This window comes from Notamacropus eugenii, chromosome 2, assembly GCF_028372415.1.
Source record: "Notamacropus eugenii isolate mMacEug1 chromosome 2, mMacEug1.pri_v2, whole genome shotgun sequence".
In the NCBI taxonomy this organism is placed as follows: domain Eukaryota; kingdom Metazoa; phylum Chordata; class Mammalia; order Diprotodontia; family Macropodidae; genus Notamacropus; species Notamacropus eugenii.
The window spans coordinates 25,167,096-25,193,789 of record NC_092873.1 but is presented as its reverse complement, the minus strand read 5'-3'; the positions used below and the strand labels follow the sequence as shown (position 1 = coordinate 25,193,789).

The following is a 26,694-nucleotide window of genomic DNA, read 5'->3' as shown; positions in this document are numbered from 1 at the left end:
TCCATGAAAGGCCTCTGCCCCTCCCCTCCCCACCCCTACTCCTGCCTCTAGGAAGTGTGTTGTTGGGCCTGGATGAGTATAAGTGGAGAAGGGGCCATTTGGGACTGCTGGGCTCCTGAAGGACTAGGGGGAATCACTTTTGTCGTTGGATGTGTGAGAGGGAGAAGGATTGGATCCACTGGTCTAGGGGACTCTGGGTTGAGGAACCTTTCTGTGCTGACCAGGGCCAGCAGCTCCTCTGAAACTCATGGCCAGAGAGATCCCTGGGGCATTGTGAACTGAAGGGTCTCTGCCCAGGGTTTGTGTCAGTGTGTGTCAGGGGCAGGATCATTTCTGGTCCCACTTGCCACCCAGAGCCTGGATCCTCTGGGCCCCATCCTCCTTGGGAGGAATTGCCTGCATCCTCACCTACAGTGGAAGGGGGTGGGGAAAATGAAGGCAGACACAGGCACTGTCCAGGCACCTGGCACCTGGGCTTTGCCAATGATGGGAGGAGGAACACTTAGTGGGTGCACTTAGAATCTGGCTAGCTCTTCAGCAAGCCCTCTGAGGATATACACACTTGATTCCAGGTTGGCCCATTCTCCAGCCATACCTGGCCCGAAGGTGCAGACACATCCCATCAGGGAGCTGCACCCAAAAAGACTGAGGGGCAGCAGCTGTGGGAGCCCCCTCCTCCAGCACTGAGTGAGAAAATGAAAAACCTGACTGACTGGAGACCAGATAATCTGAGCCAAACCCCCGTGGACCTAGCACTGTGGTGGGCAGCCCACAAAAGACTGATCCTGGCAGGTGCCGTTTCTGGTCCACTGACTCGGGGACCCCATTCACCACTGCCATCCTTGCCTACCTTCCAAATGGGGTCTCATAAGTCACTAGCTCGATCTGTGATGGGAGGGCTTCTTCTGATTATGGGAGAGCAGAGAAAGTCAGAGGGGACCCTCCATCCCTGAAGTCCAGGCTTCTGGGTCACCCACACAGCCTGGCTAGGGAGACAGGAGGCACACTTGGGGAAAAGGAGAGTGACTAGTCAAAGTCCCAAAAGAATGAGTGGGGCCTAAGGTCTGAGAATGAGCTAACTTATTCATGGTTCTCACTGATTTACCATTGATAGGCAGGGTAGGGAAGGTAGATGGGCAGGTGAAGGGGGAGGCAGGGCAGGGAGAGGCTTCGAGGAAGGAGGAAACAGGTGCTTTGCTTTGTAATGTTTGCCTAGATCTTGGACAGAACCAAGTATTCAATCAGAGTTGGGGCAATTGGTTGACCTTTTAGGTTGCTCTTTGTCTCCTGGCCTGTCTGACCTTGGCCTTGGTGAGCCCTCAGGGCCCTTCCCACTCTCAGTTGCCTGACTGAGTCAGTGAATGCTGTTGAATGTGTCCTGCAGCAGAGGTGCCCCTAATTCGGCCTGTTGTCACCTCCCCCCACACAGCTGGCGACTCTGCTTTGGCTAGGATTACTTTGGGAGTTTGGGGGAAATGTTGTTTTAAACAAAGCCAGCACATTGATTCCACCCCGTTGCACCCTGGATCCCTGGGCTTTGCAGTCCCTCCCAGGATTTTTGTCTAATTAAGCCTGGATGCAGAAGGGTCAATGCAGAGGCCTGGTCCCAGGGACAAAGTCTTGAAACAGTCAATGGTCCCTGCAATTCTCTTCCTCCACCTCTGGTTTTCACCTGCAAAGGCCTGGCTATACTCAGACCAGTGACCTTAGCCATGGGCAGACCCTCTCCAGGTGCTGGGGCTCAGAAATGGATGGGGCCGGAGGGTCTGCAGGGTGTAAGGCAATAGGGCTTTGCTTTGTGTCAACAGGAAACAGAATAAAATATGGTCTCCTGTCGTTGAATGGGCCTTCCGCTCCAGGTGGCAGCTTGTGCCCCATTGTTGGCAGGGCAGTGGGAGAATGCGGGACATATACCAGACGGGGTGTGTCTCAGGGTAGAGCTCTGTTCTGTAGAACCCCATTTGCAAGATGCTCTTGGCTCTGAAGTCCCACATCATAACATTCTGGTCACCTCAATGAACCCTTGGGTTCAGCCACAGCAAACTGCCCACTTCTTTGACAAGCTCTAGGTCAAAGCATCAGCGCTGCCCCTAAGAAAATCAGAAAGGAAGGGGATCTCTGCCCAGACCCTACAGTGGCCCAGGGGGGAGGTTCTCCAAAGCAAAGGCCTCTTGGACTCCCTCAACATGGCTCACACAATGGGCAAAATGAGGAAAGTGGAGCCAACTGTTAGCCAGAGAAGATCCCTATTCCTCCTTCCTTCTCCCAGCCAGGAAGGGAAAGATACCTGTGCCATTGAAGTCTAAGTAAAAAGGTTTTTATGAGCGCACACATATACATAACATCCACACATGCAGGAAGAAAGGTCCCAGTGCTCCCCATGTCTGATCCTACCTAGGTCCTTAGAGCTTAGGATTTGAAGCCAGGAGGTCCCTTCAAGGCCTCATCTCTTTATAGGAGGCAGACAGGGGTTAAATGTCTTGCCCAGGGCAACACAGCTGGTAAGTTCTAAGGTGGGATTTGAACCCAGGGCTCCCTACACCAAGCCTAGGGTGCTTCATTGTGACACGATGAGAACTGAACCTGCCAGGATGTAAACAGTAACTTGTAATGCCAGCTTGCCACATGTTCTTTAAGGCTCCTGAACAATACAATTTGTCAAGACCTGAGCCCTACCCTTCAAGTGCCCTGACTGCTGCCTGGCCCACATGACACCTGGTTTTATTTTGTACAACTACAGACCATGGAAGAGGCAATGAGAATCCCTATGCCCATTCCATCCACCTCCCTCTCTTGGGTCCCTGCAGGAAGCACAGGGCTTCAAGGGACTGAGGAAGGAGATGCCTCCTTCAGTAGGCCCTGAGGTGGAAGGAGGGGCCCAGCTGTATGTCTGGAGCAGGGAAGTTCCTGTGGGGAACATCAAGGGATGAAGTCAGTGCTTGGGAACACAGGGGCAATGGCAGTTTTTTGTATTAGGGAATGGACATAGTGGGACATGATCTGACTTCATCTTGCGTTTGTGTGTGTGTGTGTGTGTGTGTGTGTGTGTGTGTGTGTGTGTGTGGCGTCTTGGATGGTAGTGCAGTGATCTCATACAGTTTCTGTATCTCAGAGTCAGGGCATTTTGGCAATTCCTGCAACAGGCAAACCTTAGGAGAGTGTCTGCTTTTTCATTTTATTTAATCAAACCTGTTCGTCATTTCTCAGCATCTCTATCCCCTATTCAGGTAAACATTATTTCCCCTAGATACACTTGTGAAAGGCATCTCCTTCCTTTGCCAGTCAGTGGTTTTGATGTCGTGTTCACTTGTAGTTTGTTGGGGTATGTGGTAGAAGATGTTCCTCTACCCCTAATTTCTGCCAGACTGCTACCTAGGCTCCCCTGAAGTTTTTGTCAGACTGGGGGTCTTGACCACCACAGTTAGTATTCTCGTACCCCAGTGGGTTCTGTCACTACTGCTGGCCCACCAACATTCACCACTTTCCTTTGAAGTAGTGCCTTTCCCCAAACACTACTTTTCTTCTAAGAATGACTGTCTTCTAAAATACTTTTCTTCTTTTTTAAAAAATCAGGTTGATATAGGACTGAAAATAGATGGCTTCTAGAAGCATCTAAGTTGCAAATTGTTGGCCCAGGAGCAGAACCCCTCCCTCCCCCTTCCCATCCTCACTGATGGCTCTTCCCTCCAGCACATACCCATCTCCACTTCTGATGCCCACACTGCCCTTCCCAATACCCCTGAATTCTCAGTGTGGATGCTTTCCAGGCTCCTTTCTCCTGGCCTGTGTCTTGGGACCAAAGGTTTACACAGTTTTACAAGGCGACAGAAATTCCTCTTCTCTGCTTCTGAACAGCCCTGTGCTGGGGTATGAAGTCAAGGAGAGATGACATGTTTCTTTGGCTTCTGGTGGGGCCTGAGCTGCCTGGCCAAGGGCCCAGAACACTACTCTCACCTCCCTGCCACACCCAGAAAGTAGCCTCCGTCTTTTAAAACATTTTGTTTTTAATATGATTTTATTTTGACCCCAATTACTCGGGGAAACTTTTTTTCACCCTATTCTCTGCAGAGCTGGGGTTTTCCTTCCACTTCTCCCTGAGACAGAGTGAGGACAGATGTGACCTGGCCACATCCCCATCTGTGGTACTGCTGCCAGACTGGCCACACTCCAGGCACCAATTTCTGAGTCTTATCTCCTTTAATACCTCCCCCCCAAAACCTGTCCTCATGTCAGTGATGAGCCCTTACCCATGTCTCATGCAACTGGTCACTCTGGGAGCTCATTACTCCTCTCCAGAGGTCACTTCTAGAAACTATCTGACCCTGGGGTTATCAGGAAGGGGCCCAGCTCTCTGTGTGCTGTCCTTGCTCTACCAGACAACCCGGTAGAGCTCTCAGACCCACTTAAACCTGCCTCTTGTCTCCTTCCAACCCCCATCTACCTCCAAATCCCAAGCTCTGGAGGAACTGAAGAACCCTAACTCACTCCTGCCGGAAACAGATGCACTGGCAAGAAACAGTGAAAATGGGCCTTGACTGTCATGGCCACTGGCAACACTGAGAGGCTTGGGCTCCCCTGGGCACACCATGTGCAGTGGGATGCAGGGGGTGTCTCTATCCCAGGCTGTTGAGAAGGCAGAAGTCCTAGCTCCTTTGAAGGTCGGCAGACTTAGGTAGAAGGTAGGGGGAAGGACCCAGGTGGGCACAGTAATCAGGAAAGGGCCCCCACAGGTGTGTTTAGACGGGAACAAGTCAAGGTCAAGTGATTTCACTGCCTGGAACATGTTGTAATTTCCTGGAAACCGCACTCTGTACCTGGAGGGAAGCAGAGGCATTAATTAAAGGTGCCTCAGAACTGGCCTGGGCGTGCCCTTGGGGGTGGGGGGGAGTTCAGCCCATTGGCAGCCCCAGCAGAAGCTGGTCACTGGTTCCTATGATCTGGCGACAGCGAGGACTGATCCAGGCGCCTCAGTCATTTGGTTTGTGGGGGATACCTGGAGAGAGCAGGGTGATCTGGGAGACCCTCCCCACTCCATCACTCTCATTTCATTAGACACCCCCTAACTGGCATGTTGCGGAGGCAGAGTTATAAGACTGGTTTCTTTTACAGAGCTTCAGAAAAATTGAGTGACTGTCCCTTGTCTCACAGCCAGGGAGACATGAGACCAGGGTATGTGCAGCCCAGGTACCCTGCCTTGGGGCCATGCTCTGTCTGCCCTTCCCCAGGCTGCCTGGAAGAAAATGGCATTATCATGGGCCATGAGTGAGAATTATTTTCCTGAAAAGTCCAGAGCTGTCAGGTCTTACATCCCCTCAGAACTGGTCCCAGAGACAGAGAGACAAAGACAGAGATCAAGAGACAGAGGGACAGACAGACAGAGAGACAGACAGACAGACAAAGAAAAAAAGAGAGATTAAGAGAGAGTTGAAAGGAGGAAGAGATAGATACATGGATACATCATAGGTAGGTAAGTAGGTAGGTAGGTAGACAGACAGACAGACCGACTTCCTCCCCCATAATAGATACGGATTCCTCTAGGCGTCAAATGGACCCAGAAGAAAAAGTGGGGCAGCCTGCACTCCGAGCCGTGAGCAGCCTTAGTTGGGGGAGGGGGTATATGGGCAGTGGCAGCCCTGAAGTTGGGAGGTGTCTGCTCAGGTTGGGGCTGCCAGGGAGGACAAACGCAGGGACTGGCAGCAGCCTGTGGTCTAGAAGGAGCCAGGAGCCTGAGGATGGGGTGACCCTTTGGTCCCATTCCCTTCCCGAGGCCTCAGGTTTCCCCATCTCTTCAATGTGCAGAGATCACTTCCTCACACATCACGTCCTTGTGAGAATCTGGGGCTGAGGACAGGGTTGTGCCGATGGCCTCCAGGGGGCCTGGCCTCCAGGGTATACCACAAGTGTTTCTTGCCTCCTCCATCACCTGCTTTCCCCTCTGCATCTGTACAAGGGCCAGAACTGGGCCAGGGAGGTAATGTGGGCTGTGGCCTCACCTCACCTCCAAACTTCTTTCCAGGCAGTGTGTGGAGCTCAGGCAGGAGGTCCTAAGGGACCCCCCAGCTGCCTGGGGCCTGGCCCGTCCCTATCCCAGAGATGTTCCTGGAGTACCTGCTGCCTCTTCTGGGACCCTGGGTCCTTCCCTAGTCCTCCTCCTCTCCCTCTTCCCAGTTCTTAACCCTTTGTGACCTGGCTTAGCAGAAGGGACTCTCTCCGGACTAGCAAGGACTTCTTCATTACCAGGACCACTGGCAGTCCCGAGACCCACCCTTCTTGCCCTCTCTGCAGCCTTCTGCAGTCTGTCCATCACCTTCTTCAGCTGAGCTCTCTCTCCTCCCCTTGGGGAGTGGTTTGCTCCCTCTTGGGTCTTCTCGTGCCCCTCCCAGGGCTCCTCCTCAGCCAGCATGCTGGGACCTCAAGTCATATCCAGCCCACTCATCGAGGGCTTAGACTGGGCTGTCTTTGGGTTCCATGATCTTCTCTGTGCAGCCCTGACCTCTCCAGCTCGAGCTCTGAGCGGGCATTGCCAGCCATCTGGGCATCTCAAACCAGACATCCTAGAGGCACCCGTGTCCTCCTCCACTCTCCCCTCCCCTGCAGCCAATCAGGCGCTGAATCTTATTTCTGTCACCTCAATGCATCTCATATACTTTACCCTCAGAGGCAGAGCTGTGGTAGAGAATTTCCTCACCTGGGTCTCCTCTATCCATGGAATCCATCCTCCATCCTTCTCTCTCCACTAATGCAGCTACCACCCAGGCCAGGCTCTCATACCCTCTCCCTTGGATTGTCATAATAGACCCCTCCTTCCCCCCTTCCCCAAGTCTCTTTGTCCAGTCTCAACTCTGCTGGTTCCCTCCATCTCCCATTGCTATACCTTTGCATTGGCTGTGCCCCATGCCTGGCTTTCCCTATCTCCTTCCCTCTGCCTCTGGGAATCTCTTGATTCTTTCAAGTCTCAGCTGAAGCACCACCTGCTCCAAAGACCCTTGACACCGGGTTTTTTTCAGTGCAAAGCCAACCTGAGTCACCGTCTGTTCACTCCCCTTGTTCAGCCACTTGGTGCTTTCCAAAGCTCTCTGTCCATTGTCTTAGTGGCCTGGGAGGTAGGCACCAAAGAGGTCTCCACTTTATGCATGAGGATGGTGAGGCCCAGAGTCAGAGACCCAGCCCAAGGTGACCCAGGCAGCCCAGGGGCAGGAGGCACAGACTTTGCCCCAATGAGGGAGCCTGCCTTCGGCTGTCCTGTCTCTTCTCTATACCTACTTGCCCTTGGACTCTCTCCTTTGACCTGGAATGGTATCCTCTAAAACCTGCTCCCACTTTGGGGACCATATTTTCTCATTCTGGGGCACTGGCTTCCTGATGTCCCTCCTTGCCAGCAGCTCATTTCTAACTTATGGCATTAGAAAATGTTCTCATCGTTAAAATGGGCACACAGTGAGCTAGGTCCTCATCAGAAATGAAGGCCAGTCTATAGAGTGGGCATGTGGAATAAGTTCTGGATTTGGAGTCAGGAAAACCTGGGCTCAAATCCTGTCTCTGACCCTGACAAGCTAAGTGACCAGAGATAAATTATGTCACCTCTGGGGATCTGTTTCTTCATCTGTAAAATGGGGACAAGAATGCCCACAGGGCTAGAGGATCACGTGGCTTCCAGTGACTTTGGCATTTCCTATAGGAAGTTGGTTAGGTCTGGATTCGGCTCTCTGCCCACAGAAAGCCTGCTGAGCCAAGCTCCCTTTCCAGAGGAGACGCCCTCCCACCGTTGGAGCCAGCAGTCGGGGCTTAGGTCCTAGGGTACACAGCCCTTTTCCTGTATGGCCACCAGCCTCCTCTGGCATTCCTCCAAAAGACCCCAGGTGGTTCTCCGTAATGGGGCTGCCTCCTTAGCACCTGGATGTGCAGTCGACAATGGGGTCGCTTTTGTTGGGGAGATTCCATCCAATGAACCGAGGAAGGCGGGTGCCGACCAGGCGAGGCAGGGGGAGGGACCTGGCACAGCCTGAAATCTCTCAGCGCCCCCAGCCCCATGCCTGAGGCGAAAGGATGAAGGAGTTAGCACGCCTATAAACAAGGAGAAGCAGAGGGCCTGTCAGGAGATGGGGAACATCTGTTCTATACCAGGCTAACACATACTTATGCTTCGGGGTGTTTCTTGAAAAGATCTAATGGATTTGGGGCTCACTTACCCTGCCGTTGTATAAATAATGGAGCCCAGCACGGAATCTCAGCTGCGTTCGGGTGTTTATCAGACTGGCTAAGTTCCTATATCCGGACTCCCTGGTGGGACGGCTGCTCAGGAGCCTGAGGGCTCTGGAGGGTGGGGAAGGGAAGTGGGAAAGGGGACTTTTAGGGGCCTGGGCTCCCAGGGCCTCTGACTCTGCTCTCCTCCTCATTTTTCCAACAAAGGAAGGAAGGAGTAGCTCTGGTTGCCCCTTTAGCAAGGGGTCCTGTGGCCTGGTTTCCCAGGTATGGGCCTGCCTGACTGAGGAACCAGGGGGCTCAGCTAGAATTAGGAGCTGGCTGACTAGGAGAGTTCATCTCCAGCTGACCCCATCCCTCACTCAAGGAGCTGTTTTGACTCCCTATTATGGCCAGGATCAAATATCAAGTTCTTTATTGACAGCTTGGCCCCCTCCTACTTCACCACCCTTCCTCCAGCCTATTGCCCTCCACATATGGTCCAGCCTCATGCCTCTAAGCTCCAAACTCCATGCCTTTGCTCTCCCATGTCTGGAATGCTCTCCATCCTCTCCTGACTTCTAGAATCCCCAGATTCCTTCTCTCCCAGCCCCCCAGTTCCTTGGACCATTGCCTCTGAGGCTTGCCTGCCTCCCCCTCTTCTGCACCGTCTGGTGGGTTTCTGTTGTCTCCTCTGTCCTCCTGGAGGGCAGGCTCCTTGAAGGTAGGCTGAGGGTCAGCTTCTCTTAAATGCTTGGCAGTGGGTTTTGGAGGACAACCAAGGGATGGAGGACAATGCGCTGGCCCCAGTGAAGACATTCTCATCAGGAGAGGTCAGAGGGCCAGTCCGTCCTGACATCACTTCTCCCTCCAGACCCCAGACGTGACCCTCACTCTGAGAGATGCTTATCTAGGGTGATGTTGCTGGGGATGTGTGAGCCCTGAGGATGGCGACCCAGAGCCACATGACCCAAGTTCAGATCCCAGACTGTCACCCAAGATGCCCCAGGTCCTACTGAGGCACTGCAGAAGCAAAGACAAGAAACTTCCTGACCTCAAGAAACTTACACTCTATTGGGGGGGGGGGGGACATCACATAAATATGTGTGTGGGGAGGAAGAAAGAGAGAGAAAAACAGAGAGGGAGAGAGAGGGGGTGGAGAGGGGGTAGACAGGAAGAGAAAAAGAAAATAAAGAGGAGAGAGACGAGACTAGAAAAGAGATGAGAAAGAGAAGAAGAAAGAGAAGAGAGAGGAGAGAGAGACAGAGAGGAAGAGAGAGAAAGGAAAGAGAGAGAGAGAGAGAGTAAAGAGGGAGATGGGAGAAGAAGTGGGGGGGGAGGCAGCTAGGTAGGTAACAGATAGAGAGCTGGACCTGGAAGCAGGAAGACCCAAGTTCAGATCAGCCTCAGACACTTCCTCGCTGTGTGACCTTGGACAAGTCACTTCACCCTCGATTTTCTCAAATGTAAAATAGGGGGGACCTTGAAGGTTGCTTCCAGTTATAAAATTCAGTCACTAAATAAGCACTTATTAAGAGCTGACTGTGTGCCAGATACAGCGTGGTCCAAGCACTGGGGACCCAAAGAAAGGCAAACAATAGGGTCCCTATCTTTCAAAATCTCCCCGTCTAATGGGGGAAGTGTGTATAGTAAGTACCAGCTTGGGAGGGAGGTTCAGCTGGGGTGGAAAGGGACACTGGAGATTATGCAAGGTCTCCTGTAGAAGGAGACTTGCTAAGAAACAAGTCAGGGATCCTCAGTCACAGATGAAGAGGGAACATTCCACAAAGGGGGAGAAACAGCCCGTACAAAGATGTGGAGGTGGGAGCTGTGGGTTTGAATTCCAACTCTGCCTCTTACTTCCTCTGGGAATGGGGGGAGTTCTCTGCCTCAGTTTCCTCATCTACCAAGAGGGATGATGGGTAAAGTCCCTTCTAGGGCTAAAGCAATGGGTAAAAATAGTCTTTTCTAGGCTTTGCGTCTCCCTCTGGACCACTTTGTATACTTCTCTCACCCAGTGCTTCGGTTTTCCAGTCTGTAGCATGGGTCAGTCATCAGTACCTTTGTTCTCATTTCCTACCTGAATCCCATGCTAAAGGAGACAAGTGGGGCCTGGTGGTTTCCTACTGAGATGTTTTGGGAGCTGTTCAGGTGCTGAGGGTTTACACGCAGGGGCTGCCTCACCCTGATAGCTCTGCCTTACCTGTCCTTCTCCATGCTCCAGGGCATGGCCTATGGTCCCTGGGCCAGGCTTCGTCCGCGGTTAGGGAAGGATCTCGGACTTACGGCTATTGAGGCAAGTGGGGTGTGACCCTAGGATTGTAGACACTCAGCCTGGATCAACAGGGTGTGTGAGAGCCTGGGGGAGGGGGAGTAGAGGTCTCGTGCCACTCACCTAAGATGCCACACAGGTACAGAGAGGTAGGACACAGCCCTTGACCTTTGGGAAATGCCAAGGAGGACCCCTCAACCACCTCCTTATAGGAGCGGGGCGCTTTCTCTTTCACCAGCCTCACGGGGCTCTCCCTTCCCTCTTCCCCAGGCTTCGGGAGCATCACCGGGCCACCATTAAGGTTCTGAGGCGCATGCAGTATTTTGTGGCCAAGAAGAAATTCCAGGTGAGTGGCGCTTGAGGGGATGGGGTGGGCAGGGCCCCTCTCCTCTTCCGCTCCCCCTCCTCTGCCCTTCCCCTGCAGCTTGCTCAGGTCCCCTGAGGCACTCCCTCCGCCTCCGCAAAGGGAGCCCCTGGGTTCATCCTTGAGCTGCTAGGGAAGCCCCTCCTCTGGTGGGGGTAGGAGCGCTGCCGGCCTACTTGGGGAGGGAGGCAGACTTCGGGCCAGCTCCCCCGAGGCAGCGGCTGAGAGGAGTCCAGGCGCCTCGGTTACAATGTTACTTTCTGCTAATGGACTTGACCCTTCGGCCCTGCGGTCTGTTCCCGCTCCCCACAAGGCTAACCTTCCACCGTGTCTTCATTAATTCCGGGCTTGGAGGCTCTGCCTGTCTCCCGGAGGATGGGCAGCAGCGAGCTGCAATCCACAAAGCCCGTTAACTGCGCTGGCTGCCCCCTCAGGCCTCCGGCACCAGGACCTGACCAGGACAAGGTCAGGCATCCCCATTTTACAGACGAGGAAACTGAGACTCCAGAGGAGAAATGACTTTTTATGGCTACACAGCTAATGAGTGGCTCCAGCTCAAGGCACTGCCGATTCTACCGAACTGCCCCGTGGCAGAGACAGCTCCTGAGGACGCGGTTTGGCGGAATGGCTGCCTTCGGCTTCTTGCTCCTCCGTCTTTCTACGTTGTCAGAGGGTGAAAGGCCATGCAGCGGCAGGCAGAGGCTCAGGGTTCCAGTCCTCCCTGTGTGAACCTGGACACAGCCCCCGGCCATGCCTGGGCGTCCTCGGTTTTCTTTTCTGACCCATATCGGACTTGTGGGAGCCTCTGCTGATGCTGGAGAAGCTGTCAGTCACTCATCTCCAATGTCCCTGCCCTGGCCACTTTCTAGACTTCCCCAAGATGCTCAGGAACATCTCCTGCCAGGGAAGAGACTTTGATGGTCAGTCACTGAGTGAAGGTCAATGAAGAGTGGGCTCTGTGAGAATGTAGATGCTCCCCTACTGCCCACCAGCACCCAGTCCAGGGTTTCTCCGGAGAGCACACAGCTCCTCATGGGGCATTTGGAGTCCACCAGGTGTTTGCAGCTGGGGACGTGGCCAGGTTCACGGAATGCAGGCCCCTCTCTGAACAGATGAGAAGACAAGGAGGCTGGGTGACTTGTCTGAGGACCCACTGTGGCCAAGGTGTGTTAGGGAGGTGGCCAACGGAATCTAGAATCAGGCTGATTCCTGCCTCTTTATTCCCCAATCTGGACCACTTCCTCTGATCCAAAAGGAACAAGTCTCCATGTTTCCCAGGGGAGAGGATGCCAGCCCAAAGCCAGGTGTGATTCTTCTGGAAAGAGCCTTGGGACTTCTGTGGCTCTGACCCAGGACATCTTCCTTCTGCAGCAGGATGTGCCAGCTGTGAATCCCTCCCAGAGCCAGTGCAGGCCCCACGATGGGCACTTTGGGTATTCAGACAGGATCAAGAGAGGCTACAGCCTGCAGAGAGCCCACTGGGAGGGAGGGAGAGGCACTGGACATAAAAGCCAAAGGAGTGTCCAGGCCCAGCCCGTGACACCTTGAGCCCATCTGGACGTCTCACTAGAGTCTCAGGGCATCCCTAGAGCAGTTGTTGCCTCTGCTTTACAAGGGAGGAAACTGAGGCAAAGGAAGGGAAGTGACTAGTCCAGGACCATAGTTAGAAGGGGCTGAAGGTGGAATCTGGCTCCTCATGGAGGACTCCAGTCTCTGGGACTTCTCTGGTCAGGGGCACAGGAAGGGAAGGATTCCCAGGAAAAGGGGAGGGGCCTCTCAAGGGGCATGGCTCCAAGTCTGGCTTTGGTAGGGTCAGCAGCATATGGCTTCTGTCCTGGGTGAGGAGCGCCATCTGAGCAGAGCCCCATGGGCTCTAATGCTGATCCAGAGAGATCAGATGGGCCAATGACTGCCTGTCTCTGAAGCCCTTTGAAATTCCCAGGGAAAGGAGGCTGTGAAAACCAGCCATGCTCAGCTGGGCTTCCTGGGTCCTCCTTACTCTAAGGCCAGGTCAGGTTTGGGGGGAAGAGCTGAGCACTGGGGCAGTGGGATGCAAAGGGGGCTTTGGAAAGTCAGCAAAGTCTGGGACTCCCAGCGGGCTCCCCGCAGTGATGCACCCCTTGAAGGAATGAGCCCCCCACCCAACCTGACGGCGGCATCTCAGAGAAATCTTGCCCCTGAGAGCAAGGCTGTACAGGGCATCAGGGGCTGGGGAGGGAGGAATGGGGATTGCAGGTGGCCCTGGGTAGGATGGCTGCAGGGGCAGGGTTGTGCACCTCCCCCATCACACAGACCTTTGCCATGTGTGGATGTCTAAGCAGAGCCCTCCCTTCCTGCCCCACCCCCATCTGAACCCAGACCATCCCGAACATCTTCGCACTTGTACAGAGAATTCTTTGGAACAGGAAGAGAACCTAGAGAAGGGCAGTGTCAGAGAACCCCAGGGTCCCCAGGATGGAAGAGTCCTCAGAGGCTTCTAGGCTAAGCGATCCCAACATCCTCAGCCCTCTCCCCTTTTTCCCTCCTCTCAAATCTCCAGAAAAGGGTCATAGGGTCCCAGCTGAGAGTTCGAGGGAATTAGTTCCCTTAGTTTGCAGAGGGGGAAACTGAGGCTCAGTGAATCTGCGATTCAGCCAGTTACTCAGGCAGGATTTGAATTCAGGTCTTCCTGACTCCTAGTCAGTCTCCACTCTACTCCAACCAAGGCTCACCTTGGTTGTGGATCAAACTGAATTCTGCAGTGAAGTAGGTGAGATCCCTTCCAGCCCTAAAGCCCAGGGGTGCCCTACCGTCTCAAGTGCTCTCAACAAGATTGCCTTTTTGTAGAAAAGGGACCTTTTAGAGACAGAAAACTTTGGTCTAAATAAGTCCATGGGGCCAGCTTCAGAGAGATGGAACTACAGGACAAAGAGGGCCCAGATCCCACACATGCAGCCCTCTCAGGGCCTCAGTTTCCCTGTCTCTAAAATGGGGTGGTTTCTGGCTGCCTACTTCCCACAGGGAGGCTTTGGAGCACTGTTGAAGCCCTATAGAAACAGAGACAATACTGAAAGTCTGGGAGTGAAGGTGTCGGAAAAAAGTCCAGCCCCTCCACAAGCCCCAGGGCAAGTACACAGGGAACCCTGGGCTCCAGGAAATCAGAGGAGTTCAAATCCAGTCCAGGTTGTCTCTCCTGCCCAGCCAGTATTTCTCCAGGCTTTCAGACTTGCCAAACACGTGGCCCCCATGGGTTTACTGGATCCTCACAATGGTCGTCAGAGGCAGGGGACACATTATATGCTATTATATGGTGTAAACCCATTCTACTGATGAGGAAAATGAGATTCTTACCAGGCGTGAAAGTTGAGGCCTCGTCTCACCTCATCCTGATCTGTACCCTGTGTGACCATGGACAAGTCCCCGCCTGCTCTGGACTCCCCTCCCCTGCACCACAAGGGGCCTGGACCCAACAGACTGGACTAAAAGATAGAATCTCTGAACAGGATGATGCTTGATGACCCGGAGTCGGGACTCGTTAGCAGCCCTCGGCTCTAGGCCTGGCTCAGCACTCGTGGGCTGTGCGATCTTAGGCAGGTTCCTTCTCTTCTCTGGGCCCAAACCCCTTTCCCAAAAAAGGAGAGGGGGTGAACTTTCTGTAGCCCAAAGTCCCTTGCACAGCTGAGATTCCATAGGATGTGCCCCGCGTGACCAGCCACGCACACTCACACAGGGATGTGCACACACAGAGACATGGACAGACACGCAGTCATTAGACTGACTTGTCACAGAGGTAATAGGGGACTTGGCTCAATGATCTCCTATGTTTTTCCTTCCTGTTCTCCTACAGCAAGCCAGGAAGCCTTATGACGTGCGCGATGTCATTGAGCAGTACTCACAGGGTCATCTCAACCTGATGGTGCGCATCAAGGAACTCCAAAGAAGGTACCCAGCCAAGTGGCACTGGTGCCCAGCACAGCAGGACCTTGGGCTGGGCCTGGTCCTTGAGGGTAGCAGAAGCCTGGGAAGACTGCCCCCTTGCCCAGCCATCTGCAGGGACACAGGGTAGGGCAGCCAGGCTGTGAGAATGGATTGAGCACCTTCATTAGGATGGGATCCCAGAACCTTGGCTGGGCATCCCTATCTCACCCAGATCCTGATACCTGCCTTGGAGGCAGACCCAGCAAGCTCCCCTCCCCCCATACCACTGCTGTGGGCTGCTGGTCAAAGGAGTCTGAGGCAATGGTCTCCTTGACCTGACTTCCCCTTAAGAGGTTAACCACCTCATCTTCCTCTTACAGAGGCCAAAGTCTCTAGGCAGTATTGGTGGCTCAGGCTACCCCTTCTCCTGCTCCCCAATAGCCCCACCCATAATCCATACAGGGTCTACTGTCCAGCTGAACTTATCCTTCTACCCATATCTGATGCCAGTTATCCTAGTGAGATCCCCCTGCCTAGCCTCTCCTCACCCATGAGAGTTCTGAGGCAGTTAGTGGTGGTCTATCCATCTATCCATCTATCCCATCCATCCATCCCATCCACCCATCCCATCCATCCATCCACCCATCCATCCATCCATCCATCCATCCATATATCTATCCATCCATCCCATCCATCCATCCATTCACCCATTCATTCAACAAATGTATCAAATAAATGCTCCTTATGTTCCAGGCAACAGTGCTGGGTGTAGGGGAAACAAAGACAAAAAAGATTCAGTCCCTATCCTCCTGGAGCTCACATCATACCATGCTTATGCCCCTTGAGTCAGCTCCTTCAGCCTGTCTACTCTCCCCAGCCTGTCCTCCAGGACCACATGGACTCTGCTCAGATGCTGAAGTACCTGGACTTTGCTGGGGTTTGTTCAAAACAGAGGAGAAAACATACCTGAATTGGGTGCATATTTCAGAGCTGTGGGAGCAGGGGCTTCTGTTGCCCATATGGGCCTCACCACCATACACATGAGAACACGCTCATCCATGCTGTCTGCACACTGCTTAGCTCTGGGCCCCCATTCAGTCTGAGCTCCCGAGGGAAGCTATTGGACATATTTTGTCTCCTAATCCCTAAACATGTCTTCCACGTTAGGTTGTGAGCTCCTTGAGGGAAGGGATTGTCTTTTACCTCTTTGGCTATCCCCAGTGTTTAGCAGAGAGCATGGCATATAGCATATACCTAATAAATGTGTATTGGTTAACATTTATTGATCCCCATGTGATGCCCATTCAGCGATACAGCAGCGTTGATGCTGGGCAAGAAAACTGTTCTCTCCCAAGAGGGAATCTTTCCTACAAGTACTAGCCTCACAGTGTCTCCTCCTGGGGCGTGGTGAATGTGTAACACACAGTTATTTATCAGTCCTTCTCTAGTTGGGGACACGTTAGCACAGACATGGCGGTTGGATAGAGACAAGGGTATAAATTGTCAGAACTTATCCAACCGCTCCCAACTTCCAAAGCCCCAAATACAGCAGGCAGATAGGACAAGGCCACCAGCAGCAGCTGGCCCAGGGCTCATTGGTAAAAAAGCTAAGCAGCCCCTTCCAAGACAAGCTATGCCTGTCTACTGTGTGCCATTACCCAGAAGTCCTCATTCCTTCCAGCAGCATCTGTCTAGCTCCCCAAAGCAAGAATGCTAACCTACTAATTGGGTGTTCATCTCCTTGAAAGCCAGGTTAGACCTGCATTGGCCCAGATGTAAGATACCTTGTTCCCAAACCTGGGTATGGGCTGTAATTGGAGATGTTTTTAAGGAGGTACCTGCATTAGACTCAGTCTCTATTGGGACCAGAGCCTCCTTCGAGAGGCAGGCTAAGGAAGGGGCCCGTGTTGGGCACAAGAAAGGGACTCTGAAGTTCAGACTTCCAGTCTGAGCCTCCTGTTGGTAGAGGTTACAGGAGCCTCTGTTTTCTGACTCACATCTTGGAAACACACAGCACTTTCTTCTAACTGGGCCTGATATCTGGGATCTCCCTTTCCTACAGTCCACTTCTGAAAGTCTACCAAATGCTGAGGCCCCAACAGAAAAGTGTTCTGATGCTTTATTTCAGGGAATGATGTCAACTTTGGGGGAGTTTCTGAGCATTTCAAGTGTGTGCCCTGCCCTGGGATCAGCTCTGACCTTGGGGTGATTCAGACTCTGCCTTTTTCTTTACAGGCTGGACCAATCAATAGGGAAGCCTTCTCTTTTCATCTCTGTCTCAGGTAAAGTTCTGTACCTTCCACTCACACTCAGGGAATTGGAGACTAAGAGGTCCTGCTGAGCCCAAGATGTGGCTGCAATCTTCGGGGATGTTCTAGCACAGGGAGTAGTCTCTTGAATATCAAGACAGTCCTCATTGCAGTACTCATGACAAGTCCCATTCTATTGGAGCAGAAAATGAAGAGGGAGACCCGTAAAGCAGGACTCCTATTTAAACAAAACAGAACTCAAGATTTAAATAAATGATGAAATAGAGGGGAGGTTTCATTAAGAGGCCCTTAATCTGTGGTCAGTGAATTCGACTGTTTCTGTTTTCATTTTATTTTTTGACATATTGTAATTATTTCATTTTATACAATAAGTTAAAAACACCCTTCTGAGAAGGGTCCACAGGATTCACCGGGTTACCAAGACGGTCAAAGACATACACAAAAGAGATTAAGGACCCAGTTTTAGCTAGTGAAGCTCCCCTAGTATCTTTGAAATAAGATCTAGTTATTAAATTTTTATTTAGTCCTGACTTTTTAGGAATGCAATGTGGAGGCTGGGCATAGAAGACATTGTAGGGAAGTAAATGTGTTTGATAGAGTGATACTTCCAAAGAAAATAGACCCTGAATCATGGAAAAAACAGAGAATGACTTTTACATGGTAGCTTTGTCTCTCCAGTCACATTAGATAGATAGATAGATAGATAGATAGATAGATAGATAGATAGATAGATAGATAAAGATATATATGTATATGTATATGTATGTATATATATATGTGTGTGTGTGTGTGTGTACATATATATGGCGGGGGGGGGGGTTATAGGAGGAGCAAGAATTCATTGACTTTAATGACTAGTGTCCCAGAGCTGAGCACTCCACCAGAGTCTCTTGGAGAACCCTAGAGGACATCTAGATGGATACTATTATTTTTCAAGTTGGAAAACAGATCCATAGAGGGCTAAGTTGCCTGAGGGCTGTAGGAGAGAAGGTTAGACCCCCTTATTGTCCCCAGGTGGCATCAGTTCAGTAACTAACTGTGCTTAGATCTCCATCTGCTGTTCACCTAGATCATCCTGTCTGTTTCCTTCTCTAGAGAAGAGTAAAGACCGAGGAAATAACACGATTGGAGCCCGACTGAACAGGGTGGAAGACAAGGTAGGGGCCGAGTCTCCTGTTGTCTCAGTTGGGTTTCCGTCGCCTGTGTGCCAAGTGCAAGTTTTCCAGAAGCAGGGAGGATGCTGCTTCTCAGCTTGAACACCGTAGGGGAATGGAGATTTCCTATCTTGTTGTGGCTGTTTTCCCCAGCACGGTGAGAAAGCAAGCTCTCCAGAGAGTCTCGAGATCCCACCTAGCATGTTTCTACATAGTATAAATGACGTGTCTTGTGATCTGCTTGCTTCCCTCATTCTAACTGAGGGGCTGCAGGCCTTGAGTGCCTTGAGTACCCTTCTCCATTACTGACCCAAGCTTTCCTTTTGCCCCTGGGCCATGGTATCTTACTCCCTCTCCCATCCAAGGCCAAGGGAAGCCTGGGATGAGAGCGCCACTGCTTTTACTTATGACCAATGAAACCTTTCCTTTCGAGTGGCAAGTAATCAGGGGTCACAGCACCACTATCCCTGATTCATGACAAGGTGCTAGGTGGTTAGGCAGCGGGTATTTCTACCAGTCATCTTTGTAGCATGCTAGCACAAGCTAAGGCCATGTCTGAATTTTCTAGGGACAGTTACAAAGGAAAATTTCTCAGATCCAAACTGGGCTCTATCCTGCTTGGCCTGGTTGTTATCCAGAGTGGGACAGTGTCTGTCTGTGTGTGAAAGGCAGAGCAGGGGTGTGTGCACGTGTGTCTGAGTGTGTGGGTTGGTCTGTGACTGACAGAGGGCAGAGGGTGACAGGGATGCACAGACCTACTCCAAGGATGCAGTGCCACTCCTTGGATCTACAATTAGTGAGAGCCATGGAATCTTGTTTTATCTGACTTCAGACTCTTACGGTAGACATTGCCCTACCCAAGACAACTTAGGTCCTCCTTACCTCATTATGAGGTCCAGGCCGACCCTTGAGCAGGTAGGGATATCCTCTTGGGGAGGAGTGCCAGAGTAGTTCTATGGGAGGTGGGATCAGTACCATCTTTGGAGTATGGCCTGAGGTGGGGAGGCCCAGGGTTTCCTTGAGGAGGTATGAGAAGGAAACACACACACACACACACACACACACACACACAATTTTTGTCCAAGTCAGAACAGGTTAATGTGATTACCGGGACATCATGGCAGGGAAGACGCTGAGATAGGAGAAGGATAAGGCTGCTGATCCCATCTCAGCAACTGCATGGTGGGGTTCAATTGTGCTAAATGGATATAGAGCACCCTTGAGGCTATTTTTAAGTGCTGCTGTTCTCCCCTAATCCCACCCCAGGCACCTGAGCATTGATTAGGTGTCTGTTCATCCTTCATTGCCGAAGACCATGCCATCAGAGAAATAATGACATGAGTTGCGCTTGACTTTGTTTTGACGGAGGGAGAGCTGTGCAGATCACTAGCCTCACTTCATCTCCAGAGCCATCTAAATCCAGTGACCAGCTATTCATCAGGATGACTGGAGATGATGCAGGATGAGGCAAATGGGATTAAATGACTTGCCTAAGGTCTCACAGCTAGTGAGTGTCAAGTGTCTGAGGTGAAATTTGAACTCAAGTCCTCCTGACGCCTGCACTGGTGCTCTATCCACTGCACCACCTAGCTTCCTGATTAGGTGTCCAATCCTTAGAGTAATGGGTACAAGGCCATCACTTGAGGAGTAGTCATCTCTGACCAAGAGCATCTCTCCAGATGTGATGACTGTCAGAGCCCGGAAGGACCATGGTTGAGCTTAGATGTATGTCTGCAGCCTAGTCCTGGACCTGGTCTGATAAAAGACAGGCCATTGCCCTGTCCTGGGGGCATGTAATCACTTCATTAGTGACCTACAAAAAGATGTGTGCCTCAGTCTGCACCCTGAGCTGCTCTAGCCAGAGTTGGCTAGCATGTTTCATGATTAGCCCTCCAGAATTGTGATGCATTGGTCAGAGTTCTCAAGTTTTTCAGAGTTATTTGTCTCTATAATATCATTTTTATTGTATAATTTGTCTCCTGGTTCTGCTCCCTTCATTCTGCATCAGTTCTACCGATCTTCCCAAGCTTCTCAGAAATCCTCCCTCATCATTTCTTATATCACAATAGTGTTGTCACATTCATCCATCACAACTTGTTCAGTCATTCCCCAATTGATGGATATCCCCTCGATTTCTTTGCCACCACAAAAAGAACTATTATAAATATTTTTGTACATAAGGATCCTTTACCTCTTTCTTTGATCTCTTTGAGAATTTAGATTTAGTAGCAATATCACTAGGTCAAAGAGTAGGCACAGTTTAATGGCTTTTGGTGTTTAGTTCCAATTATTCTGTAGAATGGCTGGACCAGTTCATAGCCCCACCAACAATGTATTAGTGTGCCTATTTCCCCTCATCTCCTCTAGCATGTCATTTTATTTATTTCTTCTCTTTTTTTGGTCAATTTTATCTATCTGATGGTGTGGGGTAGTACCTTAATTTGTTTTAATGTGCATTTCCCTAATAGTGATTTCAAAAAATTTTTAATGTGGCTATTGATAGCTTGGATTTCTTCCTCTGAAAACTACCTATTCCTATTCTTTAATCATTTATCAATTAGGCAATGACTGTTATTCTTAGAAATCTGAATCAATTCCTATACAGGAAAAGAGACCATCATCAGAGAAACTTGATACAAAGATATTTCCCCAAAATATTTCTGATTCTCTTCTAATTTTAGAAGTATTGATTTTATTTGTGCAAAAAATTTTAATTTTATATTATCAAAATTTTCTGTTTTATACCCCATGAATCTCTCTTTATCTTTAGTCATGAACTCTCCCCTCATTCACAGATCTTATAGGTAATTTCTTCCATGCTCCTCTAACTTGTTTATAACATTGCTCTTTATGTTGAAATAATGTCCCCATTTGGAGCTTCTGGTTGATGGTGTGAGGTGCTGGTCTGTATCGAGTTTCTGCCTGTTTGCTTTCCAGTTTTCTCAATAGTTTTTGTGAAAGAGTGAGTTCTTATCCCATAACTGGAATCTCCAGGTTTATCCCATGCAAGTCTATTGTATTCATTTGTTTCTGTATATTGCATACCTAACTTATTGATCAATCTCCCCATTTCTTACCTAGTACTAATATATTTTGACAACTATATCTTTGTAGTATGGTTGGAGAGCTGGTACTGCTAGGTCCCCTTCCTTGCAACTTTCTAAAACTAATTTTCCTCATATTCTTGTTCATCCAGATGAATTTTGTTATTTTTTTCTAGCTCTAGAAAGCAATTCTTTGGTAGTTTGATTGGTATATCACCGAATAAGGAAAATAATTTGGGTAGCATTATAATTTTTATTATATTGGCTTGGCCCACTGATGAACAATTACTATTTCTCTAATGATTTAGGTCTGTTTTTATTTGTATAAAGTGGTCTGTAATTGTGTTTACATGGTTCCTGTGTCAAAACAGGTAAACCTACCTCTAAATATTTTAAATTTTATATTTAGTTATCCTAAATAGAATTTCTCTATCTCTTCCTGCTATATTTTGTTGATAATATACAGAAATGCAGATGATTCATGTCAGTTTATTTTATATTTTATAACTTTGTGGAAGTAGTTAATAGTTTCAATTAGTCTTTCATTTCACTAGGATTTTCTAAATAAACCATCATATCATCTGCAAAAATGAAAATTTTGTTTTCACTTTGTTTATGTATATATTCCTTCAATTTCTTTTTCTTGTCATTGCTATAGCTAGCATTCTAATACTATGTATAATGATAATGTTGATAATGAACATCTTTGCTTTATCCCTAATCTTATTGGAACAATTTCAACTCATTTAGGTTTTCTGTATGAATTTAGATGTTGTACCATTTGGTACATACATGTTTAGTATTGATATTAATTTGGTGTCTCTGGTACTTTTCAGCAAAACATAGTTTCCCTGTTTATCTCATTTAGCTAGGTCAATTTTTACTGTTGCATTGTCTGAGATCATGATTGCTACTTCTGCCTTTTTTTAACTGAAATGTGGTAGATTCTAGACTAGCCTCTTATTTTTGATCTTTGTATATCTTTCTGTTCTGAGTGCATTTCTAATCCATTCTGTTACCTTCTTCCATTTTATGGGTGAGATCAACCCATTCACAGTCATGATTGTTAATTGTTTATTTCCATTTACTGTAGTCTCTTATGTTTTTCCTTCTCTTTGTTTCTTGCCATAGATAGATAGGTAGGTAGGTAGGTAGGTAGGTAGGTAGGTAGGTAGATAGATAGATAGATAGATAGATAGATAGATAGATAGATGATAGATAGATAGACAGGTAGGTAGATAGATAGGTAGGTAGGCAGGCAGGCAGATAGATAGATAGATAGATAGATAGATAGATAGATAGATAGATAGATAGATGATAGATAGATAGATAGATAGATAGATAGATAGATAGACAGACAGACAGACAGATAGATAGATAGATAGATAGATAGATAGATAGATAGATAGATAGATAGACAGACAGGTAGGTAGATAGATAGGTAGGTAGGCAGGCAGGCAGGCAGATAGATAGATAGATAGATAGATAGATAGATAGATAGATAGATAGATAGATGATAGATAGATAGATAGACAGACAGATAGATAGATAGATAGACAGACAGGTAGGTAGATAGATAAGTAGGTAGGCAGGCAGGCAGGCAGATAGATAGATAGATAGATAGATAGATAGATAGATAGATAGATAGATAGATAGATAGATAGGTAGGTAGATAGAGAGATAGATAGGTAGATAGATAGATAGATAGATAGATAGATAGATAGATAGATAGGTAGGTAGGTAGGTAGATAGAGAGATAGATAGGTAGATAGATAGATAGATAAATAGATAGATAGATAGATAGATAGATAGATAGATAGATAGATAGATAGATAGATAGATAGATAGATAGATAGGTAGGTAGGTAGGTAGGTAGGTAGGTAGATAGAGAGATAGATAGGTAGATAGATAGATAGATAGATAGATAGATAGATAATAGATGATAGATGATAGATAGATAGATAGATAGATAGATAGATAGATAGATAGATAGATAGACAGATAGATAGATAGATAGGTAGGTAGGTAGATAGAGAGATAGATAGGTAGGTAGGTAGATAGATAGATAGATAGGTAGATAGATAGATAGATAGATAGATAGATAGATAGATAGATAGATAGATAGATAGATAGATAGACAGATAGATAGATAGATAGGTAGGTAGGTAGGTAGATAGAGAGATAGATAGGTAGATAGATAGATAGATAGATAGATAGATAGATAGATAGATAGATAGATAGATAGATAGGTAGGTAGGTAGGTAGGTAGATAGATAGATAGATAGATAGATAGATAGATAGATAGATAGATAGATAGATAGATAGATAGATAGATAGATAGATAGACAGGTAGGTAGGTAGATAGGTAGGTAGGTAGGTAGGTAGATAGAGAGATAGATAGGTAGATAGATAGATAGATAGATAGATAGATAGATAGATAGATAGACAGACAGATCTAGACATTATCTGCACAGAGATTCCAGTTAAACCCATGGGTGCTATCATCTTTGCAACTAGAGGTTGTTTCTCTTTGTCATTTTCACATCTCCTATAACCAATGTGGTACCTTGCGGTACCTCTGGCATTTAATATTAATAAATAATAATATCTAGCACTTATACATTGTCTCCAAGTTTGCAAAGTGCTTTCTATGCTGTCATTTCATGATGATTATTTTTATAATAAGTATTTACTTAAATGAATTGAGTCCAAGTAAATTAACCAACCAAAGTCATATAAATTGAGAAGCTTCTAAGTCAATTAAGATAGTCCATTCCAAGCTAGGAAAGACCGTGGCGAATAGTGAGAAGGGAGGATGAACAAGGGCTCATTTTCCTATTTTGTCGTGTTAGCCAATCTGATAGGTGTGATGTGGTACCTCGGAGTTGTTTTACTTTGCATTTCTGTAATCAATAGTGATTTAGAGCATTTTTCATGTGACTATAGATACCTTTAATTTCTTCCTCTGAAAACTGCCTTTGACCATTTATCAGTTGAGGAATGACTTGTATTCTTGTAAATTTGACTCAGTTCTCTGTATGTTTTAGAAATGTGGATTTTATCAGAGACACTGACTGTAAAAATTGTTTCCCAACTTTCTGCTTCAATGGAATTTTTCCTAGGACATACTTCATAGCTACTGTCATGAACCAGTCGGAGAGACTTAGTGCTGGCTTCATTCATTCATTCATTCATTCAGTAAAAATGTTGTGATGACTTTATGCTTGGCCCTGTGCTAAGCGGGAGGTATACAAAGATAAAAATGCAAAAAATCCCTGCCATTAAGGTGCTTACAGGCTTTTGGAGGTAAACAACAAGCGCACAGGTTGTAGTCGGGAAAATTCATCTTTGTGACTTCAAATCCAACCTCAGACACTTCCTAACTGGGTGACCCTGGGCAAATCACTTCACCCTGATTACCTCAGCTTCCTCATCTGTAATATGATCTAGAGAAGGAAATGGCAAACCCCTCCTGTATCTCTGCCCAAAAGGGGTCACAAAGAACTGGATATGACGGAATAACCGAGTGCAGAAAAACAGATAGACAAAATAAATAAAAAGTGAATTTAAAGTCATTTCTGGTTGTGGGTAGAGACATTAACAAAAGGAGGAATCTGGAAAGACCTTGCATAAGACATAGCACTTGAGCTGAGCCTTGAAAGAAGTTAAGGATTCCCCAGATCTGCCTTGAAGAGAGAGGGAGGAGGGGGAGCACAGGCTGAGCAAACTCAGAGAGACACAGCTCCTATTTGGGGAGTGGCAGGAAAGCCAATCTGACTGGGACAGAGGGAGGAGGAGCCATGTGAGATCAGACTGAGAGAAGGGTGAGCCAGATGGAGAAAGGCTTCCAAGGCCAAAGAGGCCCTCAGGAGTCCACAGAGGTTCTGGAGTAAGGGAAGGGCATGATCTGGCCTGTGATTTGGTGGTCCTTTTCTGAGCAACCAACCTGCGACTCCAGAAAGGTCTTGGTAAGGAGGCTCTGAGCAGTGAAGGCCAGACCCCTCGCACACTGTCCTGTCCACTTCTGGCTGCCTCCAAGTGCACACGTGTGAGCTCACCATCACTCACAAGGGTCACAACCACCCTTGCTGCCTCTTGTGCTCTCTCTCTTTCTCTCCCTCCTTCATTCTGCCTCCTTCCTTCCTTCCTCCTCCTCCTCCTCTTCCTCCTCCTCCTTTTTCTTCTTCTCCTTCTTCTTCTTCTTCTTTCTCTCTTTCCCTCCTCTCTCTTTGTCTTTCTTCTCTTTGTCTTTCAGTCTCTGTGCCTCTGTTTCTCTTCTCTCTGTCTCTGTCTCTGTTTCTGTCTCTCTCTCCCTCTCTCCTCTCTTTCTCTCCTTCCCTCTCTATCTCATGCTCTCTTGTTACAAAGGAGTCTGGGGATCAGAAGCACTGCCCAGGGTTCAGAAAGCTGGGATTTAGTTCTGGCCTCTACACTTTTGACCCAAACTCTGCCATGACCTCTCTGCCTGGGTCTCTAAGATCTCTTTTAGCCCACTGGGCCCCCAGATAGCAGGACCTAACCTATGGTTCAACATGGCCTTGGCTGGCTGACATGTGTTCCTCAGGGATGGAGACTCTGGTCAGAGAACCTTCCCTTGGTTGGTCCAAGGCCACAGAAGCTCAGGAGATGGGGGAAAAATCCCAAGTAGCTCCTCTAGCTGATGCTGCAGATAGAGCTACCCCACCCCCACTTCCACCCTCATCCCAGTGACTTTGCTTTTGTCTTTGAGAAAGCTGGGGGTCGCTGGCTTCTCAGCACCATTTCCTCAGCATCCTCAAGAAGGTGGGCACTGCCCTTGGGTGTCCACCCTAGGTCTCCTGGGACCCAGTGGGGGTGGGGCTTTTCCAGAGAGGCCCCTGATCATCAGAAATAGAAGTATATTTCAGGGCCCATGTTCACAATGGCGGGGCCAGCAGGCCTGGGCGGGCAGGGTCAAGGAGACTCCTCTCTGGGTCTTTTAAGGCCCTCGAAGTAGGGATCTGAGCTGGGGGTGAGGCAGACCTAGACCAGACTGAGCAGGAAGGACCTTTTAGGTCACATCTTTCATGGTGATAGAAGATTATCATCTTAGCCAAGCAGCTCATCTGCCCAAAAAGCCCCAGACTAAAAATAACTAGTGCTATTTGACTGGGGCTGCTCTATGGCTTGACTTCCATGGCAACACCACAGTCATGGGGATGCTGATTCTCTGCTACAGTTGGGCCCGGGTGCTGATGGAAGGCTCTGATCTACTGAGCTTGGCTCCCTCTGACCCCTGTGCCAGGCACACTTAGTCCCTCCAGCCTGTTGTGGCCCTAATGCCTGTCAGGGTAAGGGTCAGAGACTAGCTGACCTCTAGGGTCAGAGGCCCATAGAATTGGGCCTGGTAGGGACCTTAGAGGTCATTGAGGCCAAACCCCCATTCTCCAGAGAAGGTGACTGAAGGAGCCCAGAGACTCTCTGGGGTCACACAGCTAGTGAGGGACATAGATAGGGTGTGAAGCCCAGTGGCTGAGCTTCAGAGGGAATTCTT

At 48.9% G+C, this 26,694-nt stretch overlaps 1 protein-coding gene across 2 annotated transcripts in view; it reads left to right on the top strand.

Moving 5' to 3' along the window:
* KCNQ1 (potassium voltage-gated channel subfamily Q member 1) overlaps nucleotides 1–26,694 on the top strand; it is a 319,334-nt gene that overhangs the window by 208,814 nt on the left and 83,826 nt on the right. For both annotated transcript variants that reach the window (XM_072639473.1, XM_072639474.1), the window contains 4 exons: nucleotides 10,724–10,799; nucleotides 14,644–14,738; nucleotides 16,950–16,996; nucleotides 18,080–18,141. In XM_072639473.1, coding sequence (XP_072495574.1) covers nucleotides 10,724–10,799; nucleotides 14,644–14,738; nucleotides 16,950–16,996; nucleotides 18,080–18,141 — 280 coding nt within the window. The remainder of the gene's footprint in view (nucleotides 1–10,723; nucleotides 10,800–14,643; nucleotides 14,739–16,949; nucleotides 16,997–18,079; nucleotides 18,142–26,694) is intronic.